General features: G+C 41.4%; 2 protein-coding genes across 3 annotated transcripts; both read left to right on the top strand.

Annotated features, from left to right (window-relative positions):
* Positions 1 to 433: 433 nt before the first annotated feature.
* Positions 434 to 2,795, top strand: zgc:65997 (uncharacterized protein LOC794398 homolog). The gene is made up of 4 exons (XM_035171708.2): positions 434 to 812; positions 1,438 to 1,615; positions 1,784 to 1,878; positions 2,040 to 2,795. The coding sequence occupies exons 1-4, from the start codon at positions 486 to 488 to the stop codon at positions 2,229 to 2,231; spliced, it is 792 nt and encodes a 263-aa protein (XP_035027599.1). The 5' UTR covers positions 434 to 485; the 3' UTR covers positions 2,232 to 2,795.
* Positions 2,796 to 4,635: 1,840 nt separating this feature from the next.
* On the top strand, positions 4,636 to 25,950 carry pank1a (pantothenate kinase 1a). 2 transcript variants are annotated; one of them, XM_035172680.2, is made up of 8 exons: positions 4,636 to 5,534; positions 14,725 to 14,871; positions 15,513 to 15,718; positions 16,067 to 16,320; positions 18,119 to 18,295; positions 18,935 to 19,058; positions 20,104 to 20,229; positions 20,324 to 25,950. In XM_035172680.2, the coding sequence occupies exons 1-8, from the start codon at positions 5,234 to 5,236 to the stop codon at positions 20,381 to 20,383; spliced, it is 1,395 nt and encodes a 464-aa protein (XP_035028571.1). In that variant the 5' UTR covers positions 4,636 to 5,233; the 3' UTR covers positions 20,384 to 25,950. The 2 variants fall into 2 exon arrangements, with proteins under 2 accessions (XP_035028571.1, XP_035028572.1); XM_035172681.2 differs by lacking the exon at positions 4,636 to 5,534 and adding an exon at positions 6,067 to 6,278.
* The last annotated feature ends 500 nt before the right edge of the window (positions 25,951 to 26,450 follow it).

Below are 26,450 nucleotides of genomic sequence, written 5' to 3'. Positions count from 1 at the left end.
AAAGTGTTAATTAGAGAAACCACAGAATCAGCAGATTATTCAGTTAATTCAGTATTTTGAATCAGTGTTGTGCAGCATTGTGCAGACTGTCACATGTACATCATGGACACTTGTGTAAGAACCTTCCTGATGTAAAACCAGTGACCTACACAGGGCTGCTTGTTGTGAAACGTGCTGCCTTCAGGCTCCCCATCGATGGATTCCCCCTCAATAGTTTTAAATAGTTTAAATCTGATTCCAAGACATATTTGTAGTGATGAAATGTGCAACTAACAATGAAAAGATAATAAAATTAATATAAGTCAATTGCATGTCATCTATGAGTCACTTGTCGACAAATGTTTTTGCTATGTTGATATACAAAACAGGCAAGATGTCCATAGACTGTATCTAAAGGGCAAGATTCCGAGGTTTCTGTTGGAACTCGAACGCATCAATTACTACCTTCCTCCATCCACTTCCGTGTGTTACGTCACTCACCTGTCATGGCGGCCCCCGTGGCTCTCATTCAGGGCTCCAGCAGAGGACTGGGACTGGAGTTCTGCAGACACATCCTGAGGAACAAAGCCCCAGCGGCCGTCATCGCGACATGTCGGGACCCGGACGGGGCGGCCGAGCTGCGGGGCCTGGAGGGTCAACACCCGGGCAGGCTCACGGTCCTCCGGCTGGACGTGAGCCGGGAGGAGGACATCCGAGGAGCCGCGCTGCGCGTTAAGGAGAACTTCGGTCGGCTGGACCTGATCGTCAACTCGTCCGCGATGCTTCATCCCTCCGGGAAAGGAGAGACCAGCCTGAGAGACGTCTCTGCGCAGGTACAACCAACCCTTTCTGGGTGTTCGAGCTCCTCTCCTACGACAAGGTGCAGATTAAAAGTGCTTTAAAGTGAGATATCTTACTCATATCAGACATAATGTTCCATTAAATATATTTAAAACAAGCTCAGTCAACTGTTTAAACAGTGGGAAGCTACACCGGGACTCTCTTTCCAAACTCCGGTCAAAAACTCCTTTATTTTAAAAGCCTCTAGCCTAACTTTATATTTAATATCAATATTTTGTGATCAATTATATCTTGGAATAATATCTACAATTTACTCTTAAATTCGGCATAAATTCAAAGTAGTCTAATCCTAATCACTTCAAGATTATGTTATGTTTTCTGTAAGATTTACCTGCTTTAGATTATCCTTCCTCTTCGCTCAATATATACTACAAATTGATTAAATTGAAATCAAGTGCTTCCAGGTGCATCGTCCACATAGATGCTCTCAATTATCTCATCAGAAGGTAAATCTGTACGTTTTGGAATAATATACTTCTTTATGTTCGAATTTTAAGGTAATTTTGTCAACAGTGGTCGTTTTTAACATGCTATATACAGAAACGTTACTTGAGGAACCACAGATCTGTGCTGACCCTGATCTATTTCCCTTCGCAGGGCATCATTTCCACACTGACGACCAACACAGTGGGTCCTCTGGTGATGGCCAAGTACTTTGCCCCCCTCCTTCAGAAGGGTGGAGGAGGTTTTGGTCAGCAGCCTGCGGAGAAAGCCAAGCAGCACAGCGGCGTCATCGTCAACATCACGGCCAAAGTGGGATCCATTGGTGACAACGGTATAGCGGCGAATGAAAAAATAAAACATCAACTAGGCTACGATTTAGAAAGGAGAAGTCGAAGGAAAACACAAAATCCTTGGTCGTGAAAGCAGAAGAGAATATATGAATATTATGCTGCAGTGGTCTTCCAATCTAACTTCTCTTCACCCCACCTTCTTCTTCCAGGTCTTGGGGGTTGGTACAGCTACAGGATGTCTAAGGCAGCTCTCAACATGGCCACCAGGAATCTGTCTATAGAGCTGGGCCGCGGTCGCCCCAAGGTAGGTCCTCTTGGTGCATTTCCTCACGTGAATATTCCAGATATTTTCCAGTTGTGAACGCGACTGACCTGGCCAATCTGCTGCCGTATCTTCATATCAGGACATTTTCGGTGTTCTGAAAATGGAGAGAAAGCTGATGGACTTGTTTCTGTTTCTTCCAGGTGGTGTGTGTGTCCTTACATCCAGGAACAGTAAGCACAGACCTCTCCCGACCGTATCACAAGAATGTTCCAAAAGACAAGTTGTTCAGCACTGAACACTCGGTGAACTTTCTGATGAGCCTCATAGACGCACTGAATATGGAAAAGACTGGCAAAGCGTACAACTGGGACGGAACCGAACTTCCTTGGTAGAATCAAATAGATGGGCCGAGAGAGAGAGTTTATTTACCTCTAATGTTGATGCTAACACTCTCAGCTCCATCTAGATTGTGCAATAAGCTTGACCATTCACTGAGAAATCATCAGAATTTAAGATAAAGAGCTTTCTGGTGGAGTCACAGTCTAAACAGTTAAACCTCTTCCACTACCTCACAACCAGCCAAGGTGCTTTGATCACATGTGACACACACAGAGGCCTCATGCTACTGTAAGACCTGATGCAAGTGTGTCCACACTGATCTAATGTCTAGTAGAATTCATCTATTATCATTCCTTTTTTCAGTATTAATTAATATCACCAAGTGGTTTATGATAAGGAAATACGTTGGGAGTTGTTCTTATTCACTTTCACATTAAGGGGATATTAGCTTGAGACTGGGAAATGCTAACCTGGCTTTGTCCAACGGTAGAAAAACAAATCTACCTGTTATCTCACTCAGGTCAGTCTGTCCCAAAACCCGACTGTTGTGGTTTTACATTATTGATTTTCTCATCTCATTTCCAACGATTAAAGAAATAAAAGCATCTTCCACAAAATGTGGAACTTCTTTGAGTGATTACTACGAATGGTTTTCTCCTGTCCTTGTTGTCCTTCACACATTATTGTTGAATAAATAAAGGTTTGGTCTTTGTATTACATGTTCCCAATGATCAGTGTTATGTGGACAACATAAGGTAGGCCTCAGCCATTTAGGTATGGTTACACTGCAGGATGTGGCCACTGTTAATCAGTTAAAATGAGGGGTTAGCACCTTAGCTGGCTTTTAAATGTGTCACATTCTCAGCAACACTCAGGATAAAGTATAAAAGCCTGTATCCATCCATCCTCGTAATCGGGTGCTCGTCTGTGTTTACAGAGAAAGAGGAGAGATGAGAATTAAGGCACAGTGGGCTATGACTAATGACTGAGCTCTATCCTGTTAAAGGATTTTAACACATCGTTGACCTGATTCTTACCAAATGGAGGTTACTAGGTAAAATATTTGACTAATATTATCACAAAAAAGTCCAGACAACTTATTAGATCATTAAAAAACCCTCATATTTCCTCTTAGTCACTCAACAGAAATGACTCTTACTACACAATTAACCACTTCTAACCAGAAGATGGCAGCATTTGTGGACTCCTGCTTTTTGTTGTCCACAATCTTTATATTTATGTCTTTATCTTAAGTGAGTTAGAGATATGATGTATATCAAAGTCTCTGCTTGTATATAAAGTAGTATGGTGATGATCTTTGCAGTTAATCTCCAGTTCTTCAATTGTGACATTACGATATTAGCCCCTCATCTGCACTGCTCCACATCTAACTTTACATTTCATGGTGAGGTTGTAACATGATGGTGCATTTTTTTTCTTTATCTTTATTGTATTTCTTATGGTTTTACATAACTACTCAGTGAATTGCAGTTATGACTGTGATACTTCGTTACAGTATGATTATATAATTGCATTATGGTTATGTCATGTGACTGCATTACCAGTCTTCTGTGATGTCTTTGCTTACAGCTCTCTGCTCAATTATAATTACATAAATTATTATTATTATTATTATTATTATTATTATAACTCTAGAAACCTGTGTGGCTTTTGAAAACTGAAATTCAGGCCAAGAAAGACAGAAAGAAAAATGTATTCCTCACAGTACTGGAAAGTAACAAAGTACATTTACTGAGTTCCTGTTCTTATGTTCTATACTTTACTTTTGAGTACATTTCTCCTTCACTCTACATATTTACAGAAATCAGTACCACATTTTGACAATACCTAGAGTTACACCGGAAGAGGCTGAGACATTAATTCTCTGTACGATTGTTATATTAAGCTAAATAAACAATTGGCGCAGTAAATGATGTAACAGACCAATGACTCAGGGGATATGCTGTAATCTGCAAATACTTACGTGTGCTCAAATATAACGGTTAATGCGGTACTTTTTCAAGGCTACATTTTCTATATATATCCATTAGTAAAACTTTTTCCTACTCCACTGATTCACAAAGGTTCAACTTCTCCTGCTGATTGTTTTCCTTTATCAAACTGAGATTGTGTTTGTTTGTTTGACCTTTGCCTCTCGGGATTGTTCTCGCCTGAGCCTCAGTGTGACTCCACCACTGGTGTCTGTGCCGTGTTATTGCCCCACAGGCTCAGATGTGCGAGTGGAAACCAACACGCGCACACTCACTACCTGCTCCGCTGCAGGAGGGAAAACACGTGTCGTCAGTGAATGAATTTGCACAAGTGCCTTTCCACGAGACAACAGGGTCACGACAGAGTCACACTGTGGCTGACATGTTGGCGGCTCTGTGCGCACATGACTGCGGGGAACGAGGGTGAATAAAGCGCGCACAGCTGCACGGACTGGGGCCCCTTTGTGTGCGTGTGCGTGTGTGTGTGTATGTGCAGGCGACACAGTTCTAGTCCCCCTCTTTGTATTTGAGAGAGTAGCGTTAGCGTGTGACGCTCCTGCGGCGCGGAGAGAAAACCGGTCGGAGGAGGTGAACGGGTTCGGTGCTCGGTTGGAGGAGCTGGTGTGACGTAGCGGTGCGCGCACACATAGACACACCACACGCACACAAATCACACGCTCAGACACACACACACCGGCTGCTGCTGCTGCTGCGCCTGCCAGGATCTCAATGTGGGGAAATGACCGCGAGTGACCTCAAAGGAAACACTGGATTTTTAGCGCTGCTGGATTTTCTTATTGTCTTTCACACACTTGAACAATAATGTGTGTTAGATTGTAGCTCGACCTTTGCCGGTCAACACCCACGTTTCATCCCGGGAGCGATTTGCGGTGTCTCGTTTAGCTGTTCGCCCGGCTAACATCAGCTAAGCTAAGCTAAGCTAGCCCAGCCTCCTCCTCCTCTCTCTCTCTCCCCCTGCTTGTCACTGCCAGCGGCGGGGCTTCGACGGTTCGTCTCCCGCTGATGCTAAGCTAAGCTAGGCGAAAGGGCTAGGAGCTGCTGCCATGGATAAAGCGAAGTCAATGATGGACAAGAAAGGAGCGTCGGGACCCTTTCATGTCAACAACGGGCAGAGCCAGCGGGGGTGCAACGGCCACGTCGCTGTGGCCGCGAACGGCGGCTGCTGCAGCGGCGGCGGGTTCGGCTCGAGCCCCGGACCCAGCGGAGGAGGAGGCGGCGGCGGCTGCAGCTCGTTTGACAGCATGCACCACCTGCACCACGGCGAGGATGCGGAGTGCAACGGCTCCCCGGCCAAGAGGTCCAGGCTGCGGCGGAGGACGGAGTCGGTGAGACGGAACAGACCCCGTAAGTGTCGAACCAGCCCGGGGATGGTTGTGGGGGTCGGTGGGTGGTTTAGGAAGAGCTCTTATCGGATATGTGCTCATCGTCTGACATGATTTCCCTGTGGGGCGGATGCATGCATGCAATCGGGGGGAAACTGTGTAATCAGCCGGGGGTTTTTTTGCACAACGAGCCGATGTCTTGTCGCAACCAGGAGCCGGCAACCAGCCCCTCGCACCCCGCGCGTGCTCGCGTGCTCCATTCCCCTGATGTAGCCGCAGCCCTCGTGACTCTGCGGCTATTCAATCACGATCCATATTTCTGATCAGATTGGTTGTTGTGGGTTATCGGCCGCCGTCGCCAGGGAGACCCCCCCCACACCACCACCCTTTTTGTTTCTATGCACCCTCAGGTTGCATTTGCAGCTCTGCGATTGGTCGGTTCCCCTGTGGTGAAAAAGCTCCTGATAAGTGGGTTTGGCTTGTCTCAGCCAATCAGCGAACGCCTCCTGTCTTCAGAAGGCAGGGTGAAAGTGCCGGGACCCCGCCCCCTTATTTACTGGGTACTTCGGATGGTGCGAGTAAAGATCATCCAGGAAAACTTGTTTCACAGCAGAATGGAGAAATCTGAGCTTTTCTTTGCGTGAAGTCTGAGGCTGACTCATCTTTCAGCTTGATATCCTTTCGTTTTTTAATATATTTTTTCTTTTGTATGTCAGTGAGCTAATATTCTGCCTCACCATGAAGCTCATAAGTGAAAAGAAGCCTGGTAAGTGTGAGATGATTCATGTTTCATTGCACACAGGTATCACAATGTATAACTTTAAATCAAAAAAATATTTTCTTTATAATTCGATTTTAGGCTCTGAAATCAAATCATTGGTTTCTTATTCTCCCAAGTCTGTGGTCTTCATAGGTTAATGCTTCGTCAGACAGACTGTGATGGTGTGAACACAGATTTCAATGGACTAGTTGGTGCTTTTGCAGACAACTGGTGGTTTTTCCATTTGCAGGAAATAACCAAACTTCCTCACAGCTCCTGAATTGGTTTCAGTTTGCAAGAAAATGGTCGTGACTGTCATCACTGTCACTGGTGGTCAATGTTATCTTCTGTAGCCTGATTTTCTGATCTTGTGATGACAGAGTTGCTCTATTGTTTGAGATTAATTGGTTTAATTTAATATAACAAGTTCACTTTCTATGTAAATCTCCCACAGCAGGAGTTGAGATGGGATTAGCATCAATTTGACCTTTTACTCCCTGACTCTGGTATCTGTATCGGAACATCTCTGCATATTACATACAGTACTCAGAAGCACTTAACTGCTTCACGGTGCAGTTAATCACATATTATATAGGTCTATCTACAGGGTTTTATAGTATATATTGTGTTTTTTAGATTGACTAAGTGTTTGTTTACCTGTGTTATACACTGTGGGTCTGGTTATACCTGTGTGAGACCAGTTGATGACAGCTTCAGCTTGCAGTCATGCTTCAATTCATGTTGACTTTAGTAAATGAAGTGACTAGCACATAGTTATCTTTGCCAGTTATGTAGTTATACACTGTGAACGCTGTTGTTCAAGCACAGTGTCGTTTGTCTTCTTGATTACCTGAAATATGATTCCATAGAAATTTGAAGCTCAACATTGAAATCTGTCCTTCACGGCGCAAAACCCTCTCCATTGTTAATTTCAGCACAGACTGTCTCCTTTCTATTGAATAAGAAACGTGTAGTTAGAGAATAACCACGTGAATGAAAATGAACAGGAACGTAGACGATCAATTAGACACAGTATGTATTCTGGATCCTGGGTCTGTATTTGTAAGATGCACTGACCTTTTTATTCTGATCTTGCATCATGTGGTCTTGTGATCACTGATAATCAAATTACTGGAAAAGTGTGATGTTACAGTAAACTGACAGTGGCACTGTGCAGTGAGTCCTCCGCTGTGGTTTGTTGTGATGTGTAGGAGTCGAGAGTAAAGAAGGACCCTGAACCAGAGAAAGTATAGGTATTACATAATTAAGGAACATGAGTAAACTTTGAAATGTCCGGTCAGAGATTCTGTGCTTTATGGCACATCCTTGGATGGAGGCCAGCCGTGCCGATAAACTCAGATAACCCTCTAAGCTTTTCCTCACAGAGGCCAATCCTGGAATGTATTCCCCTCGGGGATGTGATTTTTTCACTTTTGTCCTTTCTCTACTCCGGGTTTGAGGGGGTTTAGAATTGGGGGGGGTGTTATTCTTTTATTTTAGGTATCACTGCCAGTAGTTCCTCTTGTTTACACCGGGAAACAACTTGGCTGTATAGTTTCACCAACTGTCTCCCAGAACAGAATTGCCTTTATTTTAATTTCAACACACCTAATTTTCGGGCCTCGTCGCTTCTGTTACAGAACTGAAGTTTCCTTTTCATACACATCTTTTTTACATTTGTGAACAAGTTAATTTCGGGAAATTCCACAGCACAGTTTCAACACAGAGCAAAAAACAGGAATAGGAATAATGGAGACCAAAATTGGGCAATTACAGTTTCTAAAATGTGGTTCTATTGGGACGCGTAAAGGAACTGAGCTCTGCATCTGTTGCCGAAGTGCACTTCTGCCTATTGCACAGTCAATTTTAAGTTGTGTTTGTAAAACTCTTGGTATCATACTTAAGTTTGCTTGAAAATGGATAGAGCACATTTTGGCTCATATTCTGTGTTTTGTTAAAGTCCTTCCATCAGCGCAGGAAAGCGCTCTGGGTTTGATGTGTTAAAGGCGCAGTTGATGCCAAAGTTATGTTTCAGATATGTAATGTCTAAGAAGAAGGATTGTGCTCTCATTTGTTGTTTTTTGACAGTGTGTACACAAACAGAGGTGTCATGTTGCTACTGCACTTTCCCCCCCCCACATGTTTGTAGTGTTTTGTAAGCCCTGGGCTGATTTTGGTGCGTGACCTTACCTTACCTCACTATATGTGATCTAGTGGGTGTGGTCCATATCGGCAGAGAAGGTGGACCAGTGATCAAAGTGAGTCTGACAACCTTGGGCTCAGGGAAGAACGATTACAGTGGAAGAAAGAGAAGGAAACAGCTTCGTGTACATTGTGTTTGTACGTGTTTGTGTCCTGAACAAACTCTGAAGACTGATGTCTCCAATTGGCTTTGAAGGAGGTGTGTTGCACATTCCATCTGTTGTGTTGGCTCACAAAAACAGGAAACCAAAGACTAGGCAGTATTCACGGCTAGTTAACGCTAAAGAGTTTTATAATACTTTAGGAGAATTGTTATGTGGATTTGAAATTTGCACGATAGATCTGTTAAAAGAAGTTTTATATCAGCAGCTTTTTCATTTAGAAGACCAACAGCACAACCTGCCATGTTGGGTGAGATTTTCTTTTGAGGAGAAATTTCCACTTCCACAATATTTGTGTGACTCAATGCGTTTAGCTCTTCAGGATCACAGATGAACCATCAAATTGAAACATGGATAACAACTGAAACCACCTGCAGGTTTCTTAGTTAAATTAACATTGTCATTTTAAAGAGAAGAACTTATACATCAGGGCGTTTCAGGCCAGTCTCCAGCTCGTTTGTACAAACAGTAAGTGAGTGGGTATGTTAATTTGGTGACAGTTTAACTTGCCACAGGGCAAGTCAATGTTTTACCTGAGCATGGCTAACAAGTTTCAGTGTAGATGATGTAAGGAGGAAAAGAGCGTATTTGAGTTCATGTAAATCAAGATGAGTCAAACTTTTTGATTTTGATTTGTGATTCATTCATATTCAGGTTTTCCAGTTTAAAAAAAAAATCTAATTGATTTTGATCAATTAATCTGAATTTTATGCCCTAGAAGTCTTATAAATACATTAAAATATTCGGTAGTAGGTCTTAAATAGGTTTAGTTAGATCTTAATTATGTTGAAGTTTATCTGACGCTACTTACATTATGCTTTAAAGTTACTTTTCCAAGAGAACATGGACATGCATGGTTTGTAATGTCTCCATGTATTGTAGTTCTTTCTCAACGATACACATATTACCACACTGTACTAAATTTACAAACAAGACCAACATGGACCTGATAACTTTCCGGTAAGTACACTTTAAGACTATGGATACATACTGTCTCTGCTTGTAACTTCAGAGATAATGTGGTGCTTTGCTGGTTATTCTCTACAAGGCTACTTCACGTTATCTTCAATTATAGGGACGAGTAAGTCATTCCTGGACTCTGATATTCCTACATATATGTCGTACTTGACATAGATCTCAAATTTAAGTCATCGTGGTCTTAAAAAGTCTTAAATTGAACATGTTGAACTCTGCAGAGACCCGTAAAGGTGCACAGTTATGTGTAGTAGCAGGACTGCAGCAGTGGTAGAAGTAGTTGTAGAGTATGACTGGTTGGAAAATGAGTGAAAGGAGTGGTGGTTTAGGGCTTGAGCTAACGTTTATCTTTAGCGAATCATTCGCTCTATAAAATGTCAGAAATCAGTGAAACATTTCCCACACCGGTATTTTCAAATGTCTCATTTTACTACATTTACTCTCTAAAACATATTAAATCTAAAGCTGAAACAAGTATTCAATTAATTGATGGTCAGAAACTCTATTGGCGTCATTGTAAACAGGCCTGAACCGGCAGGGATGTTTTGCTTTGTAATGAGTGTATATATATATATATATATATATATATATATATATATATATATATATATATATATATATATATATATACACACACACACACACAGTGTTCAGCTGTGCAGTGGTTTATTTTCCTCTTATCATACAAACAGGCTGTACAAGTGTTGTTCTTGTCCTGTGCTCTCTGCACAAAGCACTTACACTCACACACACACACGACAAGCCTCTCTGTGAAACCTGAGATTAAAGGTTAAGCAAGAGGAAATTTAATAGAAATAGTTGTTGCTGATAATCCTGAGGGTGTGTGTGTGAAAGCTGAACAGTGAGTGTGGCGGAAAAAAACCTATTTATTTATAAATGAATCCCTTTACTACCTTTTGTAATTCAAGTCAAACTGTAGATGCTTTCAGACGGTGTATCACATGAGGTGTGTGAGGCCATGAGACCCTTCACCTACAAGGACACAGATCGCTTGTGAACTACTCTTTGTCACACTGACCTTTGACTGGACACTGTGTGTTAGTGTGTGTGCGTCCACGTGTGTATATGTTTGTGCTTTTTAAATGGAAACCCTGGATAAGTGGGCACCTAGGGGTCCACTTAGGACACACACATTTTCTTTTCTTCTTTCCTCAGTGATGCTTCATTGTTGGGTTTTAACACATAACGGCTGTGGGGAGGGTCAAGGAAATTAGGAATTACGACAGGATGCTTCATTTTAGTTTCTGGAGTATTTTATAAAAAACGTATATGTGTTTATTCAGCCACAAGAATGAAAGAAAGCTTGTTAAGTCTTTCACAGTCAGTGCGTCCATGCATCACTGACGGCAAGCAGCTGTAATGGAAGCTGTCACGTTTCCCGTGCCATCGTGTATTAATTATGTAGTCACTGTTTGTTGTTTTTCCACTGCATAAGGAGAAAGATCACAGGAGAAACTCAGTCAATAAGTGTAAAGTAGTATCATGATGTCGGATCCTGACAATGAACTCAATCAAAGGACACGCGTTGCTGTTTGCATCCGTGATTTCATATTGGCTAACAAAGCCTGCGCTCGTTCTTTGCTTGTTTCAAGTACAGAAAAAATAATTCAGGATAATAATTATTTTAAAGTCCCATCAAGTACGGCATGAAATATAATTTCACTTTTTATGCACATGAGGTTGCACAATACAATTTTGCCTTGCACTCAATGGAGTTTACACTTTTGTTATCTGAAACTACAAGTACTCATTGACACGATAAGGAAATAGTCAGGCTGTAGATTAACTTTTGTACTTACAAAAAAGCAGAGCACAAAACTAATACTGATGCCTCTTCACCTTCACTCTGTACTTTGCTGAGTCGTCAAAGACACATTTTAAAGGCTCTTATAGAGGCTTTAAAAGTTAGTTACTTGAACTTGTGTTTTTGTTATCAATTATTTAGCTGATTTTTAACAGTTGTTTATTCTTTGGAAGAAAGTTAATTGTCTTGTTTTGCTCAACCAAAAGTCCATAAATCCCAAACTAAATTGTGATAAATGACCAAAAAGTTAAATAAATGACAAGAAAAGCAGCAAATCTTTTCATTTAAGAGGCTGAAATCTCTGGCTTTTTCTTCTATTTTTAATCGCCGAATCACTGAAAATATAAATCAATAATCAAAGTAACCGTTGGTAATTCACAAAGAATACTGATAGTAATCACTTCAGGTCTAATGGGAAACTTGTCTTCAATAAATTAAGAACTGTTGTAACACTGACTTATTGTAATATTTGAGTGGGGGGGAAATGTGATTGTCACTTGAGGCAAAAGCCGTCATGTATCCTGGTCTCTTGCAGTGATGCTTTTACCTTTGATTATATGAGAGAACATTTTTTCAAAACTGAAAATCTTTCATGGCTTAGTTTCAGCGTCTGTTGTAAATCTTTATGTTTTATGGCTTCAGGGAGAAAGCAGCTGACTTCAGTTTCCCTAAAGAGAGAGAAAGAGCAAAGAAAATGATAATTATCTTACTCTAATAGGTGGTTTGAGTCAAGTCTTAAATCAATGTCACAAATGCAAATAATATAATCACACAACTTATTGGAACTATCCATAGAAGTGTTTTCCAAATTAGGCAAGAGGGCGCTCCAGAGCAGAATCCCTTGAGGTTGTGTTGACAGACATCAGAGCTGGTCAGTAGGTGAGAGGGGACGATGAGAAAGAGTCAACCAAACAGTGAAGGAGGAGAGAGTTGACTCCTGCTAAAGGTAACCGGACCCCAGCAGCAGGTGTGGAGGTGACGGGGCAGCAGTGATGGTGCTGGTGATACTGGTCACTCACATGGACTCAGTTACTGCGAGAGGTTTCAGTGGTCAAGTGCTCTTCGTTTTAACACGGGTCAATACAACACTATCGCAGACTGACACATAAAACAATCCCGGCAACATCTCCGGTTCTATTTATAACAGGAATAATAAATTCAGTTTATTATGCCGTCAGGTTTAATGTAAGTTTCAAGTAGAGCCGGGCCAATATAGATCTCTGGGGGCTGATGCCAATATCGCAAAAAAATTCTGATACCGATATATTTGCAGATATTTATACATATTTTAAAAAACTGTCAATGATTCCCACAATGTCGTCATCAATCCCTCACGACAACGTAATTTGGCTTGATATGTTACAGTTTAACCGTAAATGAATAACATAAATATAATAATACACACACACATTTACACAGATTAAATATAGATACAAAGAAAATAAACTCAACCAAATGCATAGAATTCTTTTAATGTAAATTATAAACATGTGCACATGTATTCTGCTTTGTTTACTCTACAAAGTAAAAGTGTATCGGTTTATATTGGCAAACATATGGACTGATATACGAGAGAGAGAGAGAGAGAGAGCTCAGATTGACTGATGTCATTTTTTCTTTATGAACAATGTTTTTTATATTTAAAGTACTATGGTTTTTCTATATGAGTAAGTTGTATATGAAGGAGCGTGGTTGTGCAGTGTCTTGTATGCAGAGTGGGCCGGCCAATCGTCATGCACCAAATACTTTCATTTAAATGCATTCTTTAGCAGAATGCTGCCGTTCTCCGCAACCATAGTGACCACGTGTTGTCTTAAACAGTCGCACAGGGTTTTCATTGTTCCGAGTTGTGGACTCGCTGATTGGTCAAAATGAAACTGCCTGATCCCAATGTGACATCTTCAGATTGTTTGTTCTGTCCACAACTTGACAAGATTCATTTTACGCTGTCGTAAAACAGACACAAGACACTGGAACTGGAACACTGGTCAATGTTTGTCATATTGGCTGCCTGAGTGAAATTATAATTAAACTAGATTTGCAGTTGACTAATTGATTAAGTAGCTAATCCTTTCAGCGTTAATTATCAAGGTAATAAAGCCTGTTAGAAAGGCTGATGCACCTCTAAGTTAAATAACGCTGTTGCTTTGTGGTGCATTAAAAAACGTCTTGCAGCATCTGTTCTCTTCGGTCCACGCCAGTAAATCTGACTTGAATTTAATTAAATCGATTCAGAGACGAGAAGCAAGCAAGAGGGGGAGAAAAGGGAAATGCAAGGAGAAAAAGGAAGAAGCCAGACGAGAGAGAGGGGGATGCAGTTGTCGACAGAGAAAGAGAGAGATAAAGATGGATGGTGAATGAGAACGGGATGGAGAGAAAGGATAAATGAAAGAGCGAATATGAGGCTGAGGAGTGTGTGAGACACAGAGAGCGGAGGAGATGATGGGGGGGGGTGGTCAGGGGTTGTCTGTTTCCATGGAAACTGTAGCTCTTGTTGAGCGGCGGTGGTTTTTCTTTTTTTCTTAACGTCTTGTGCTGAACTCGATGTTCTACCAAACTGAAACCGTCCAGACCAGGTTCTCCTCTCCAAGCTGTGTCATCCGCTCCAGACCGTTTTCACACAGCGAAACAAAGATTAATCAGTCATCTGAAAAATGCATCTGCAACCATTTACTGGTTAAATCTTCTCAAATAGAGGGGCCGCTGCTTTTGTTTTCGTTTGACGAATCAATTAGTTGATCAGTCGCATGGGCAATAAAATTGATAAAAGTCCCTAACGTCCAAAGATATTGAGTTTGCTGTCGTAGATGATTTAAAGAAACCAGAAAATATTCACATGTAAGAAGCTGAAATCAGATAATTTCGCCACATTTTCTTTGAAAAGTAATTAAAAAACAATCAGTTCTTGTAAAATCTGTCAGTTCCAGGATATGATACTGAAGTCATGATGAGATATGAATGAATCACAGTATAATTTGTTTTTGTGGTTATTTTTGTGGCCCTGTGGTTCACAACAGTCCATTAACGGGCTTTTATTCAGTATCACTTACAGATACTGTGTTTCCGTTTCCATTAACATAATGGATCCTATTTATCAAAGCTACATAAAACCAAAACAAAGAGTCTGGGTTAAACTGAATGTATTAATTTAGCAAGTAAATAATCAGCTTTAAAGATGTTGGTTATTCACATGGCTCAACTCCTGGGTTTGGTCATTTAGATCTGTTTATGTCTTGTGTTCAAAGGGAAACAGTTGTTTACATATCTTCGTCTTCGTCTTCCTCTCCAGCCTTCCCCTGGTTCGGTATGGACATCGGTGGCACCCTGGTGAAGTTGGTGTACTTTGAGCCAGTCGACATCACCGCAGAGGAAGAACAGGAAGAAGTGGAAAACCTCAAGTCCATCCGCCGCTACCTCACCTCAAACGTGGCTTATGGTAGGTATACACACACATGCACATGGAAAAACTCAAGTCTACAGCCCTTTACCAGTCGACCACAGCTTGTTAATAAAGTGTGTTGCCCATACTGAACATCCAGGTGTGTGAGTTGTGAATGACGCCACATACCGTAAACTGACATTACTACTAAAGACAAAAGACTGATGACGTCACATAAACTGAACAACCTGACGTTTATCAATGTGAGAAACAGAGATGGAAGATCTTGACAAAGGGGGATTCTGTGCTCTCCCTGTATCTGACATAAACATAATTATAAGAAATCCTTTCTGTCGTTATTAAATCCTTTCTTTTGGCTGTTTTTTTGGTGTTTATATATTTGCAGATATATAACTTGTCTAAGGCAAAATTATGGATTAATATAAGAAGAGTGTACAATCATGAAATCACATTAGTATGTGATTTCCAGTTGAGCCTATTTTTTTTATATTTATTCACAGATTTGTTTTCAGAGTGGGTCCAAATAAAATGAAATTAGTTTTCTTAATTAAAAGTAAAACATCATGTGATCTAGTGAATGTGGAAATGGGAGATAGTGGAGGTTTTTGTGAGAATAAACAATAGAGGAGTGAAGAGTGTGGCGAGAGAATCCTATATTGTAAATATACCTCGCTCAGGTAAAACTGGGGTCCGTGACGTCCACCTGGAGTTGAGGAACCTGACCATGTGCGGCAGGACGGGGAACCTGCACTTCATTCGCTTCCCGACACAGGCCATGCCCCGTTTTATCCAGATGGGACGCGACAAGAACTTCTCCAGCCTGCACACGACACTCTGCGCCACCGGAGGCGGGGCCTACAAGTTCGAGAACGACTTCCGAGCGGTAAGTGTGTGGAAGATGTGAACTCGGAGCTGTCCACTTGTGATCGGATCACCTGAGATGGAAGTTGACACCAGGTGTGAACAGGGCCTCTCCTGAAGCGAGTGTTTACATGAGTTCGTTGACCCTGTCAGCAGGAAGATCATTGAGCTGTTCTGGGATCTGCAGCTCGAACTGAAGCCAACGCCTTGTGCACACTTATGTCTTACTTGGAAAATCATTTTTAGCTTTATAGATTTATTGATGCTTCGAATCAATGTGATAAACTTTTAGTTTTATTCATTTAGTCCTCTTGATGTGTTACTTTAATGTTTATTCATATATTTTAAACGTCCTCCCTTTGTGGTGCAGATGGCCGACCTGGAGCTGCTGAAGCTGGACGAGCTGGACTGCCTGATTCGTGGACTGCTGTACGTCGACCGGGTGGGCTTCAACGGACACCCGGAGGGCTACTACTTCCAGAACCCGTCAGACACCCAGAGCTGCGTGAAGAAAACCTGCACCCTGGATAACCCCTTCCCCATGCTGCTGGTCAACATCGGCTCCGGGGTCTCCATCCTGGCCGTGTACTCGCCGAGCGACTACAAACGGGTGACTGGGACCAGGTGAGACACAAAAAAGTTTATAAAGTATGTTGTTGGATTGCACAATATGAAAAAGAAGATAACATTTAAAAAGTCAGTTACAAAATAATGACAAGGGAAAACACAAGTTAATATTCATACAATCACAAGAGATAGAGAGCAGCCGACAAAACGCCAGGGGGCTTATCATGTGACTCCCGTGGATGAGTAACGGATAACATCTCACAGCATCATATTTCAAGACAACACAATCCACAGTCTGCCCCAATCTACAATAACACAACCTGTTATTCATAACAGAGAAGTAGTAAAAGCTGATATTACTAGGAAGCAAATTATGTTTGAACTTCACTAGAAGTGCAAGGTATCAGCTGTTTGAATTCCAGTCATCTTTATCTGTTATCACACTGTTTACCTCATTCATGAAGCAGAGGAGTTCGACTGTGATTAGATGGGGGACAGCACAACTGTGTGTATGTGTGTGTCACACTTCCTGGAAGAGGAAAATATGAGGAACATTAAGAATTCTTGTTTAATCTACAAAGATCTTCTTAACATGTCCAGGCCAATATAAAAGTGAATTCAATTTATTTATTAATTGTGCATTTCTTGCCTGGCTGGATTCTTCGTGTCAACCGGACGTGCAAGTTTCCTTGCGCTTTGCTCGGAGCAGAGAAAAACATCTTTGTATGCAGATGCCATTGAAAAGAACGAGTTTAAAGGACAACATTATAGAGAAACCCAACAGTTCCCAGAATGAGCAACCACTTGGCGACAGTGGTGAGAAAGAAACTTCCAACAGAAACGGACTGAATGTTTGTGCAGCCATCTGCCTCGACCTGTTGGGGTGAGATGAGAGACGTGGGGGAGAGAGAGAGAGAGAGGAGGAGGAGGAGGAGGAGGAGGAGCAGGGTGGTACGGGGGAACAGAGGAGGGAGAAGGGAAGAGAGAAGATGATTGGTATCCTTTAGAAGTGGTCATCACTAAGTTGACTATAGAGACTATTCAAGCAGGCAGTTGTTTTTTATTACTAACACATGTCTCCAGTCTTATAATAAGTCATTCAGCCTGTTGAATGATGATGATGATGTAATACAGACGTGTTGTTTGACGGTTTGGTATCATTGTGCAACACAGTGAACTTATCTGCTCTCAGGAAGTTTATCTTTCGTGTAAAGGTACCAACACTTTCAGCCTCATCTGCGTGTGTTGTCACTGCAACATCTGTCATTCGTTACTTCCTTGTTGTTCTGTAAAGGACAACTGTGTCTCATTAGCTGCTTTCAGACATGACCTGCGGACTGTGTGTGTGTGTGTGTGTGTGTGTGTGTGTGTGTGTGTGTGTGTGTGTGTGTGTGTGTGTGTGTGTGTGTGTGTGTGTGTGTGTGTGTGTGTGTGTGTGTGTGTGTGTGTGTGTGTGTGTGTGTGTGTGTCACACCGCCCCAGGAAAACTTGTGTATCTCGTCTTTCAATCGCAAGCCGACAAACTGTTTCAGGCTCCTGAAGTGGTCACAATAGTTTTCTCTTACAGTGAACAGTTTTCAAACTGACATTAAAGACAAAGGCAGACACTATTATCTCATTTCACCATGAATGCAACAAAACACAAACCTTGAGAAAGTCCTGCGGGTTGAATCGCTTAAATCTTTAGGGGTGAATTATTCTGAAAGACTAAACACAATGAAAACACTATTTTTCTTCTTCTTCCGCCATTTTTTTTCTTGTCCCCTCTTCTCTTGTGTGTAAACTTATTTCCCCTAAACATCTTTTCCTTTTGTCTTGCTCATATGATCTTACCGGGCTCTGTTTTATCTTTCAGTCTGGGAGGTGGAACATTCCTGGGCCTTTGCTGTCTGCTGACGGGATGCGAGACGTTCGAGGAGGCGTTGGAAATGGCCAGCAAGGGCGACTCCACCAACGTGGACAAGCTGGTGAAAGACATCTACGGAGGAGACTATGAGCGCTTTGGCCTGCAGGGCTCTGCTGTCGCATCCAGGTGAGTTTGAGAGGCAGTTTCTCTTGACATTTCACGGAACTTTTCCTGCCAGCAGCCTGGTGACATGTCCGAGTTAGACCACATGACAATACAACAGGAAAATGTCTGGAAAATTCACAGCGAGTGATGATTGATTCTAATATGCCAGAGTGCAAAACTGAAAAAAACCAAACAGAAGGAATATAAACATCTCAGAATGACAGAGGTGTATCTGAGTGGTAATAGCAGCATAAACTACACATGCTAACTCAGACCTTTACTTGCTAATCTGGGCTGAGCATGTGTACAGTAAACTGTGTCCAAAGGTTGATCCATAAAGCAAAGTGAAAAAATGGGTTTAATCACAGTCTTCAGATTCGTATCACTGTTTATTGTCATGGTGTTTTATTCTGCTATTAACACACACACACACACACACACATGCACACGCACGCACACACGCACATTGCCAAACAACACTGTGTTGTCACTGTTGATCTGACGGTTGCTGTGACATTTGCAGAGGTCATTTTGTGTGTCTGCTGTTTTTGTTATTTAATAAAGATTCATTACAGGTAGAAACTGTGTCAGTGTGCGTGTTCCTGTGTGTGTTAGTGTGTGTTTATGTGTGTGTTTACATGTCAAATGTTTGTTTTACAGTTTTGGTCACATGATGAGCAAAGACAAGCGAGACAGCATTTCTAAGGAAGACTTGGCCAGAGCCACGCTGGTCACCATCACTAATAATATAGGATCCATAGCACGGATGTGTGCTGTCAATGAGGTACACACACACACTCACACACACACACACACACACACACTCCTAATTCATAGCTTTTCTAAGGAATTACATTACACATTTGTTGTAGGGCCACAATTAAAAAAGGCTCATTTTGGTGCTGTATCATAAAAGCGAAAGAAAACCATCAGAAGTGAAGTAAACAAGTGAATAGTTGAATAATAAATGGAGCAACTTTTAAAGCTGGATGTGAAGTTGTTTCAGTGTGAAACTCGAACGAGCATCAGCCTGGAGTCTTTCTGTGTGCTTTGAGCTTCTTTACAGTGTTGCCTTGTGGCATGGCGATCAAGCAGCATTGTACAGGGCTATCACTGCACACAGACGTGCAGCGAGGACACACACACTTCCACCAACTTCACTTTTCCAATATGGAAAACTATAAAATCAGTTTGTTTCGAATTTTTTGTCATTTTAACCGTTGATGTAAGAAATTGTCGTCCTTATATAGATTCAGGTTTAAAATGTAGACACTTAAATTAACCTATTGTACCTGCTCTTTTGTTATAAAAGATATATTTGACCTTTTAACAAAAAAATCATAAGTCTGCACAGTTTATCAGGATGCAGAAGTCAGCTGGTTTGATTGTGTCAGAACCAGTTTGCCTGCTCTCTGGCACCACCGTGTGGTCTGGAAGAGGTGTCTCATTTGTCTCAGATTCTGGTCCCTTCAATATTTCAAAAAAATAACATTATTAGGAATTGATCATTGATTCTATCTGTGACTTTGTAAATGTGAGTCGGCTAAATGACAAAACAAGAAAAGTAAGAATGTCACATTGGACTTTTAAAAAAAAAACCTGTATCAATGTTTTCACGTGTTTTCTGACTTTTTATAGCGCATACATTCCATTGATTGAGAAAACAGTTCTGAGTATTTAGTTTTGTAATTTCTGTTGAAAGTGTAGAGAGTTCAGGAATGAGGAGGTTTGTGGTTAATGATTGGCATCTTAACCCCGAGCCCATCAAAGCATGTGTGTTAAAGTTATCCAGTATTTCTGAATTTTTTTCCCGTCTGTCTTCTTTTCAGAAAATCGAGCGAGTTGTGTTCGTGGGGAACTTCCTTCGCATCAACACGGTTTCCACAAAGCTGCTGGCCTACGCCATGGACTTCTGGTCCAAAGGACAACTACGAGCCCTCTTCCTGGAACATGAGGTTAGCGCTTGACTAATATATCCAATGTAACTCCATGTAGCATATTAAAAAACAAAGCTCTAATAATCCGTTGGCGTGTTTCTGTCGGCTCCAGGGTTACTTCGGGGCCGTGGGTGCACTGTTGGAGCTGCTCAAGACATCAGAGGACCCGTAAAGGAAGCCGCGTGACATCATCATCCCTCGACAAGACGATGTCTCCACCTCTGGATGATGTGACGTCGTCCACTTTTGACGCTGCTGAAAGGTCCCGTTCTCAGAGGCCACTAAAGGAAGACACTAAGCGGGGGACACAGAAACTGAAAAAAGCCATTTTAATAATTTAACATGTGTAAATAGCGATGACCTCTAACATGTATCTTCTTAATTTCCCAAATAGAGTCGCCCTATCATAGAGGTTTTAATATTGTGATCTTTAATTTATGGTTTCCTGTAATTTTCTGCTGCTCTGTCGATTCCTGTCGGGAGACACAGAGTGTTTCAGTGATCTTTGTTACTCTGTGTGTGTCTGTGTGCGTGTGTGAGAGTGTGAGAGTGTGAGAAAACCTACTGTAGCATTATGTCCTGGAGGCTGTTGTGTCCCTGTCGACTATTTGTGCAACAAGATACTATGTCAGCACAGAAATGAAGTTGCTCTTTAATGAGTGACTGAGCATGTTTAACCCCCAGAGACTCACAGAAACATCATGTCGCCTCCAGCCGTCATCTGTCGGCGCGCTGACGGACAGAAATAGCCAAACGTTTCGGACATTTTGGCATTAGCTGAGGCTCGGGAGGCATTTTGTTGTTGCACAAAAAGTGGCCCAGGACACTTCAGTCTTTTTAGGGAAGTGCACTGAAGCCAAATCCTATTGAGATTCGTTCAACGCCTGCCTCCTACAGAGCAGACGCAGATAAACAGTCTTTAATTCTCTCTGTTTTGTTCCACTACAAATGGCCTTTTTGTTTTTTTTGTCTGTCTCTCCTCCATCTACCTTCAGCACATGCAGACATCATTAACACGTTCACGCCTCACCTGCTGAGTTCAGTGTTACCCAGCGGGACCAAGACATTGTCTTCCAATAGTTTGTGCTACAGCGGCGTCGCAGATTTGTCTTCTCGCCAGTCGGTCTCAGCGACCCCTGTTTGTGTTTGGTGAAATACTGTGGGATTTAGTTTCTCTCTGTTCGGAATCTTCTTTCTTTTCCTCTTCGCCTCCCGTCAGTGTCGAGCTCGAGGACACTTCAGCAGGTCGTCGGCCTGATTCCTCGTCCTGTAGCTTCTCTAGTGCCCTGCTGCCTTGTTTGGGTGACGCATTGTGATGCAACGAGGCGCTCGGGCTGAGCCAATGTGATGCTAACGCACCATGTGAAACCGGGCATTTATAAAAAGCTCTTGACGCATATGCAGAAGAATGCCGTCACCTTCTGGGAGACAATAGGGACCAGGATGCTTTAAGGCCTGTGTCGTCCCTCCTGTAAAATACACAGATGCAAATTTGCCAGCAACACAATCCGCTCAGCCACAGTTTCTCTAAATGTGCTGATTTGCGGTTTGTCGTCATCGTGCTGCTGTTAAGACGACATCTAGAGAAACTGTGGGGAAAAAACTTTAATCCTATACTTGCAGGAGACTGTAAACTGATCTGCAAAAATTATGTGAAGTTGCAATTTAAAATGACATGCACTTACTAAAGTCAAGGTTAGCTATGCATCACACTGACGGCGGTAAAGACGCTGCTGCATCACCCGTGAGCTTACGAGACGCTGACAGTGAAACATGAGCTTTACCCCCCCCCCCACACCTCCTTCACCCTGAGCCTCCACAACAGCCTCTCATCTCTGTTCACTGTAAAGAACTGGACCCTGCAGCCTGTTGTGTGTATTTATTACCTCCGTCTACTTGCCTTTTACTTTCCAAGAAACTCTTTCCCCGTTTGGAATCGACCTCCGCTCGTTAAAACCATCCATTGTCAAGTACCTTCGGATCATCACTGCTTACACGCTTTGTTTTGTGGCTTCTTTCTGTGTCTCTGAGCCGAAGTGTTCTAGCCCAGCACTGGAATAATGAAGAGGAAATCCTGACTAGCAGGCAGAGCGTTATGCAGGTATTCTGAATCGACTGACTGCGGTTTTCTCTGATTAATGACGTGGGTGAGTGAGTGAGTTTTTATCCAATGCAACTCACTATATGTAACATTTAAAAAAGTTAAGCTGGAGAATTTCTTTTTACTTGCGAATGAATAATGGAATAATCACATTTGACAGAGTGCGCCCTCTGTCGTTAGATATACTGAGTAGTTTCTTCCACTGTGGATACATTAAGTCTCTTGGCTTATTAAATGCCAACGCTCACGCAGGTAAATCTGCGGTTTGATACTATTTAAGTATTTAATCCTCCGTGTGTTCCATCATGATGCTGCAGATATTCTGTTCAGGTGCTTTTTCGTCTATTTCTCTTATCCTCAGACTTTGCCTTTTTTTTCTCCAGCTCATGTTTGGATGATGCGTCTGTGGCCTCGACCGGTCGGGCGCTGCTCGGCCGTCGGTTATCTCGTGCCGCCTTCTCTTTTAATCTGAAATCCCCGATCTGTTGCCTTCACCGTGTGTTTTATCCCACGTTTGTGTCCTTCGGTTTCCTGTTGGGTTTCTCAACTTTACCTCAATGTGTTTTTCTTTATGTTCAGGTTTCACTCTTTGCTTTCTGTCTTTTTTTTTTTTGTGTTTTGCCATAATACTGTAACAGAGGATTCAGTGCAGTTAACACACATTAACAGTTTGAACCCCAGTGTTTTGGTTTTCACGATTCTCCTTCAACGTGTTTAAGTACAATGAAAGATTTTCCTCTAAAAATCTGAGACGAGAACTCAAACTTAACTTGTTTTCCAACTTTTCTTTTCAATGGTTTTGGCAACAGTTTGGTTTGGGAACAATTTTTTTTTTTTTTTACAATAAATGTCCTTTTATTATTTTGATCCTGCTTGTGACAAGTAATGTGAGTGAATGAATGTGCTTTTCATGTCATTTGAAAATACTGTTGTGGTGAATTTATTTTATTTTTCTCTGTTGGCACAAAAAGAACCAGTGTGATTGTTGTCAGAAATGTAAATCCCTGCCCGTTGTGCTCATTCAAGCTGCGGGAACATGCTGTGATGTGCAGCACTTATAGAAGTGGAACCTTTTAAAAACACACTATCACTGTCCTGCAGAACCTTTTTAAAAACGGGTGGTTTCAACATTTAATCTGTGCTGTTAATTATTTAGCGCAGACCGGAGGTCAGTGCAATCTGTTATTGGTAATAGATAAAGGAAGACAAACAGGAAACATTTATATATGATAAACAAAGTCTGCAGAATATTGATGACCTGTGTTTTTTAAGTTGTTTTTGTCATGTTGTTTTTAGAGTTTGCCTGTGTTTAGTGATGGTGAAATTACAAGTTCTAACATAATTTTCCACTAACTTGAAAGAGTAATATCATTGCTTCAGATACTTTACTGTTCTTGAACCTACTATTGTTCTAATCTATCGCTGCAGCTTCTGTGTTTTAATCTGCAAAAAAACTAATGAGGATTTTAAGACGGAGCATTGGGGCCGATTGAAGAAAGTAAATCTGAGATTTCAAGAATAAAATAATATTACGAGAATAAAGAAAAATGCAGAACCCGTGATGCCAGAGTTCAACTCTTTCCTGGATCCAAAATCTTTAATGTCAATGTTTCTTAAACAACCAAAGAAATTCCTTTTGAATATGACGTATAGATTAAAGTCCAAAAAAGAGGCAATTTCCTCAAAGACTGTTTTCTTTCTTTCTACAGAATCAAGTCATGATTATGTGGAGCTGCTGAGCTAAAAGATAAAGAATTGTATTATTTGTGAAGCCTACACTTAACCTATTTTATTCTCGTCAAATTACAACTATTTTCTTGAAATATTACAACTTTATTCTCATTTTACAGCTTAAATAAGACCCTTTACTTACACTGGCCCCAATGCTCAGTCCTAGAATTAAAACCTTTACATAAACTGTGTGAATGTTCAGTCGAAGCAGTATCACATCTCGAAAGTGTTTGAAACATTCTCGACAGCACAGGTCCAGTCTGAAGTCTGTCATCACTTTTTAAGCAATGATTTCTTTCCTGTTATCACGAGTGAGGATGTTTGTTTGTTTTTCAAACCCGTCTGAGGTGTGACGTGAGCGTTTGAACCTCCGCGACCGGTTGTCTTGGGTTCACGTCCCAGATCGGTGGGAATTTCTTTTGGTTTAAAGTTTCCGCTGAATAACAAAGCTAATGTCATCCATAGTGGGATCTAACTAAAAGGCTATGCAGCAACACGTGTCCCCTTTAATGAACTCATCTCTGAACCGTCACAGTTAATTTGACCTGTTTGTTAATGTGTGTTTTTAAAAACATATGCAACCCTGTTAGTTTCCTCCGGTTGGAGTCTGGACGGAGAGTTTGTGTCCTGCTGATTGAGTTGTTAACTCTATTTAAGGTGGATGTTTGCAACAGGGTGTTGACGACTGTTGTTTCAGTGCGAGCGCCGCGACGGAGAGAGGTTTAGTTTCTTTGACTGTTTCAGTCATGACGGACCTTCGCCTTTTTCCAAACTGTCTCACATGTTGTTTTTTACATGTTTGTAAAAGTGGTAGTTGGTATATTCTGGTGTTTATCTTATCATAGTGTTACTTCAGGGTAGATACAGAAAAGTAAACACATTGTTGTTGTCCAACCTCGTGTCACACACCAGTCACAGTGTTCCTTGTGACCTTGTGACCTTGTGACCTTTTCCTTGTGTTATATTGTTTCACCCCCTTAGCTAAAACCTTTTCCGGAGGTCGAACATCCTGTTGCATGAACACATCCACTCTATAAACTCTCCTCTGGAATGCTTGACTGGCAGGACAAACCTGTTTCAACCCTTGTGTATTTAATTGTACAGAGATTTTTTTGTAAATAGTATTAATATGATATATTCTACACCAGCAATCTGTCTGTTGATGAAGTGGGTTCAGCGGTTCAGGGCCAGGTTTTTACTCGCAGTGAAAAGAATCAAACGTCAGAGCAGACAGAACACGACGCATCGAGACAAACCGACTTCTCTCTGCAGCTTTATCACATTTATCAGTAACTTTACCAGAGCTGCGGTGATTGGTTGTTAGAAAATATGTGAAGAAATGTGTGTTAATTTCCTCTTGGTAGATGGTTTGATGGGATTTTTGTTTAGGAATAGATATATTTCTACATGTTTTTGTGAACTGCCTAAAGTTATGCGGACTGTCTGATAGGAACACTTTACATTTATTGTCACTTTAATATATTTTAAAACGCATCGGAAATTCTGAACTGTGATTTGAGAATTGAAATAAAAGTCTTTTTAAGGAGGAATGTTGGTTAAATTGGACATTTCCCTCTACAGTTTGTTGTGTTTTATGTTTAAACGTGAGAACACCGCGGTCCTGATGCCTGTTTTCTGTCTGCTGGAGTTCGATGCCGGTTCTTCACCTCGGCGTCTCTGTGATCTGGATCTGAGTGTGAACGCTTGAGGAGCCCAGTGCTGGTTGTTGGCGTCAGTTCTGCTGCTGCTTTTAACTCTGGTTTGAAAATATAGAAAAAGAAGAAAGGGTTAAAAACAAAAAAAAGAGAATTAACAAAAGGCTCCCTGCCTTGTGCAATGTGTATGTACTGAAGTGAAGAGATTTCTTTTTTTTTTCTAAAAATGAATTAAACTAAAACTGGATGAGATGACGTGGTCTGGATGTTTCTTTACTTTGCTGTGTGTGGAAAGAAGGAAAGGATGAGAGGATGAGGGACAGACAGGAAAAGAGAGGAAAGAATCCAGCAAGAAAAAGACATGATGATGTGGAAAGCAAATGATGGACATGTGGAAGATGGATAAAAAGAAAAAAAGATTACCACTATTTTTTGCTGATACCATCAAATGTTTTTAACATTAAGGAAATATATTTAAGGAACTGGTACATGAATGATCAGTGAAACTGCAACATTCACATCCTCCTCTGTAACAATAATGGATGAGTCCATTGACAATTGAGGAAGTGACATCACCCAAGCGGTCTGAAGACATAGAAAAGGCGTGTGAGTAGGTTTTCTTACCCATAATTCATTGTTTTTTGTTGTCAGGTTGAGATGTTCTGCCTCAACGTTAAATGACATCATATATAATCAAATTATAGTAAAGATTGTTAACTGTAAGCTGAAAACTCCTTCAATTCCCTGTCATC

This window comes from Hippoglossus stenolepis, chromosome 12 (genome assembly GCF_022539355.2).
Source record: "Hippoglossus stenolepis isolate QCI-W04-F060 chromosome 12, HSTE1.2, whole genome shotgun sequence".
NCBI lineage: Eukaryota > Metazoa > Chordata > Actinopteri > Pleuronectiformes > Pleuronectidae > Hippoglossus > Hippoglossus stenolepis.
Note: the sequence above shows the minus strand (reverse complement) of the source record. Positions and strands in the feature narration are given on the sequence as shown.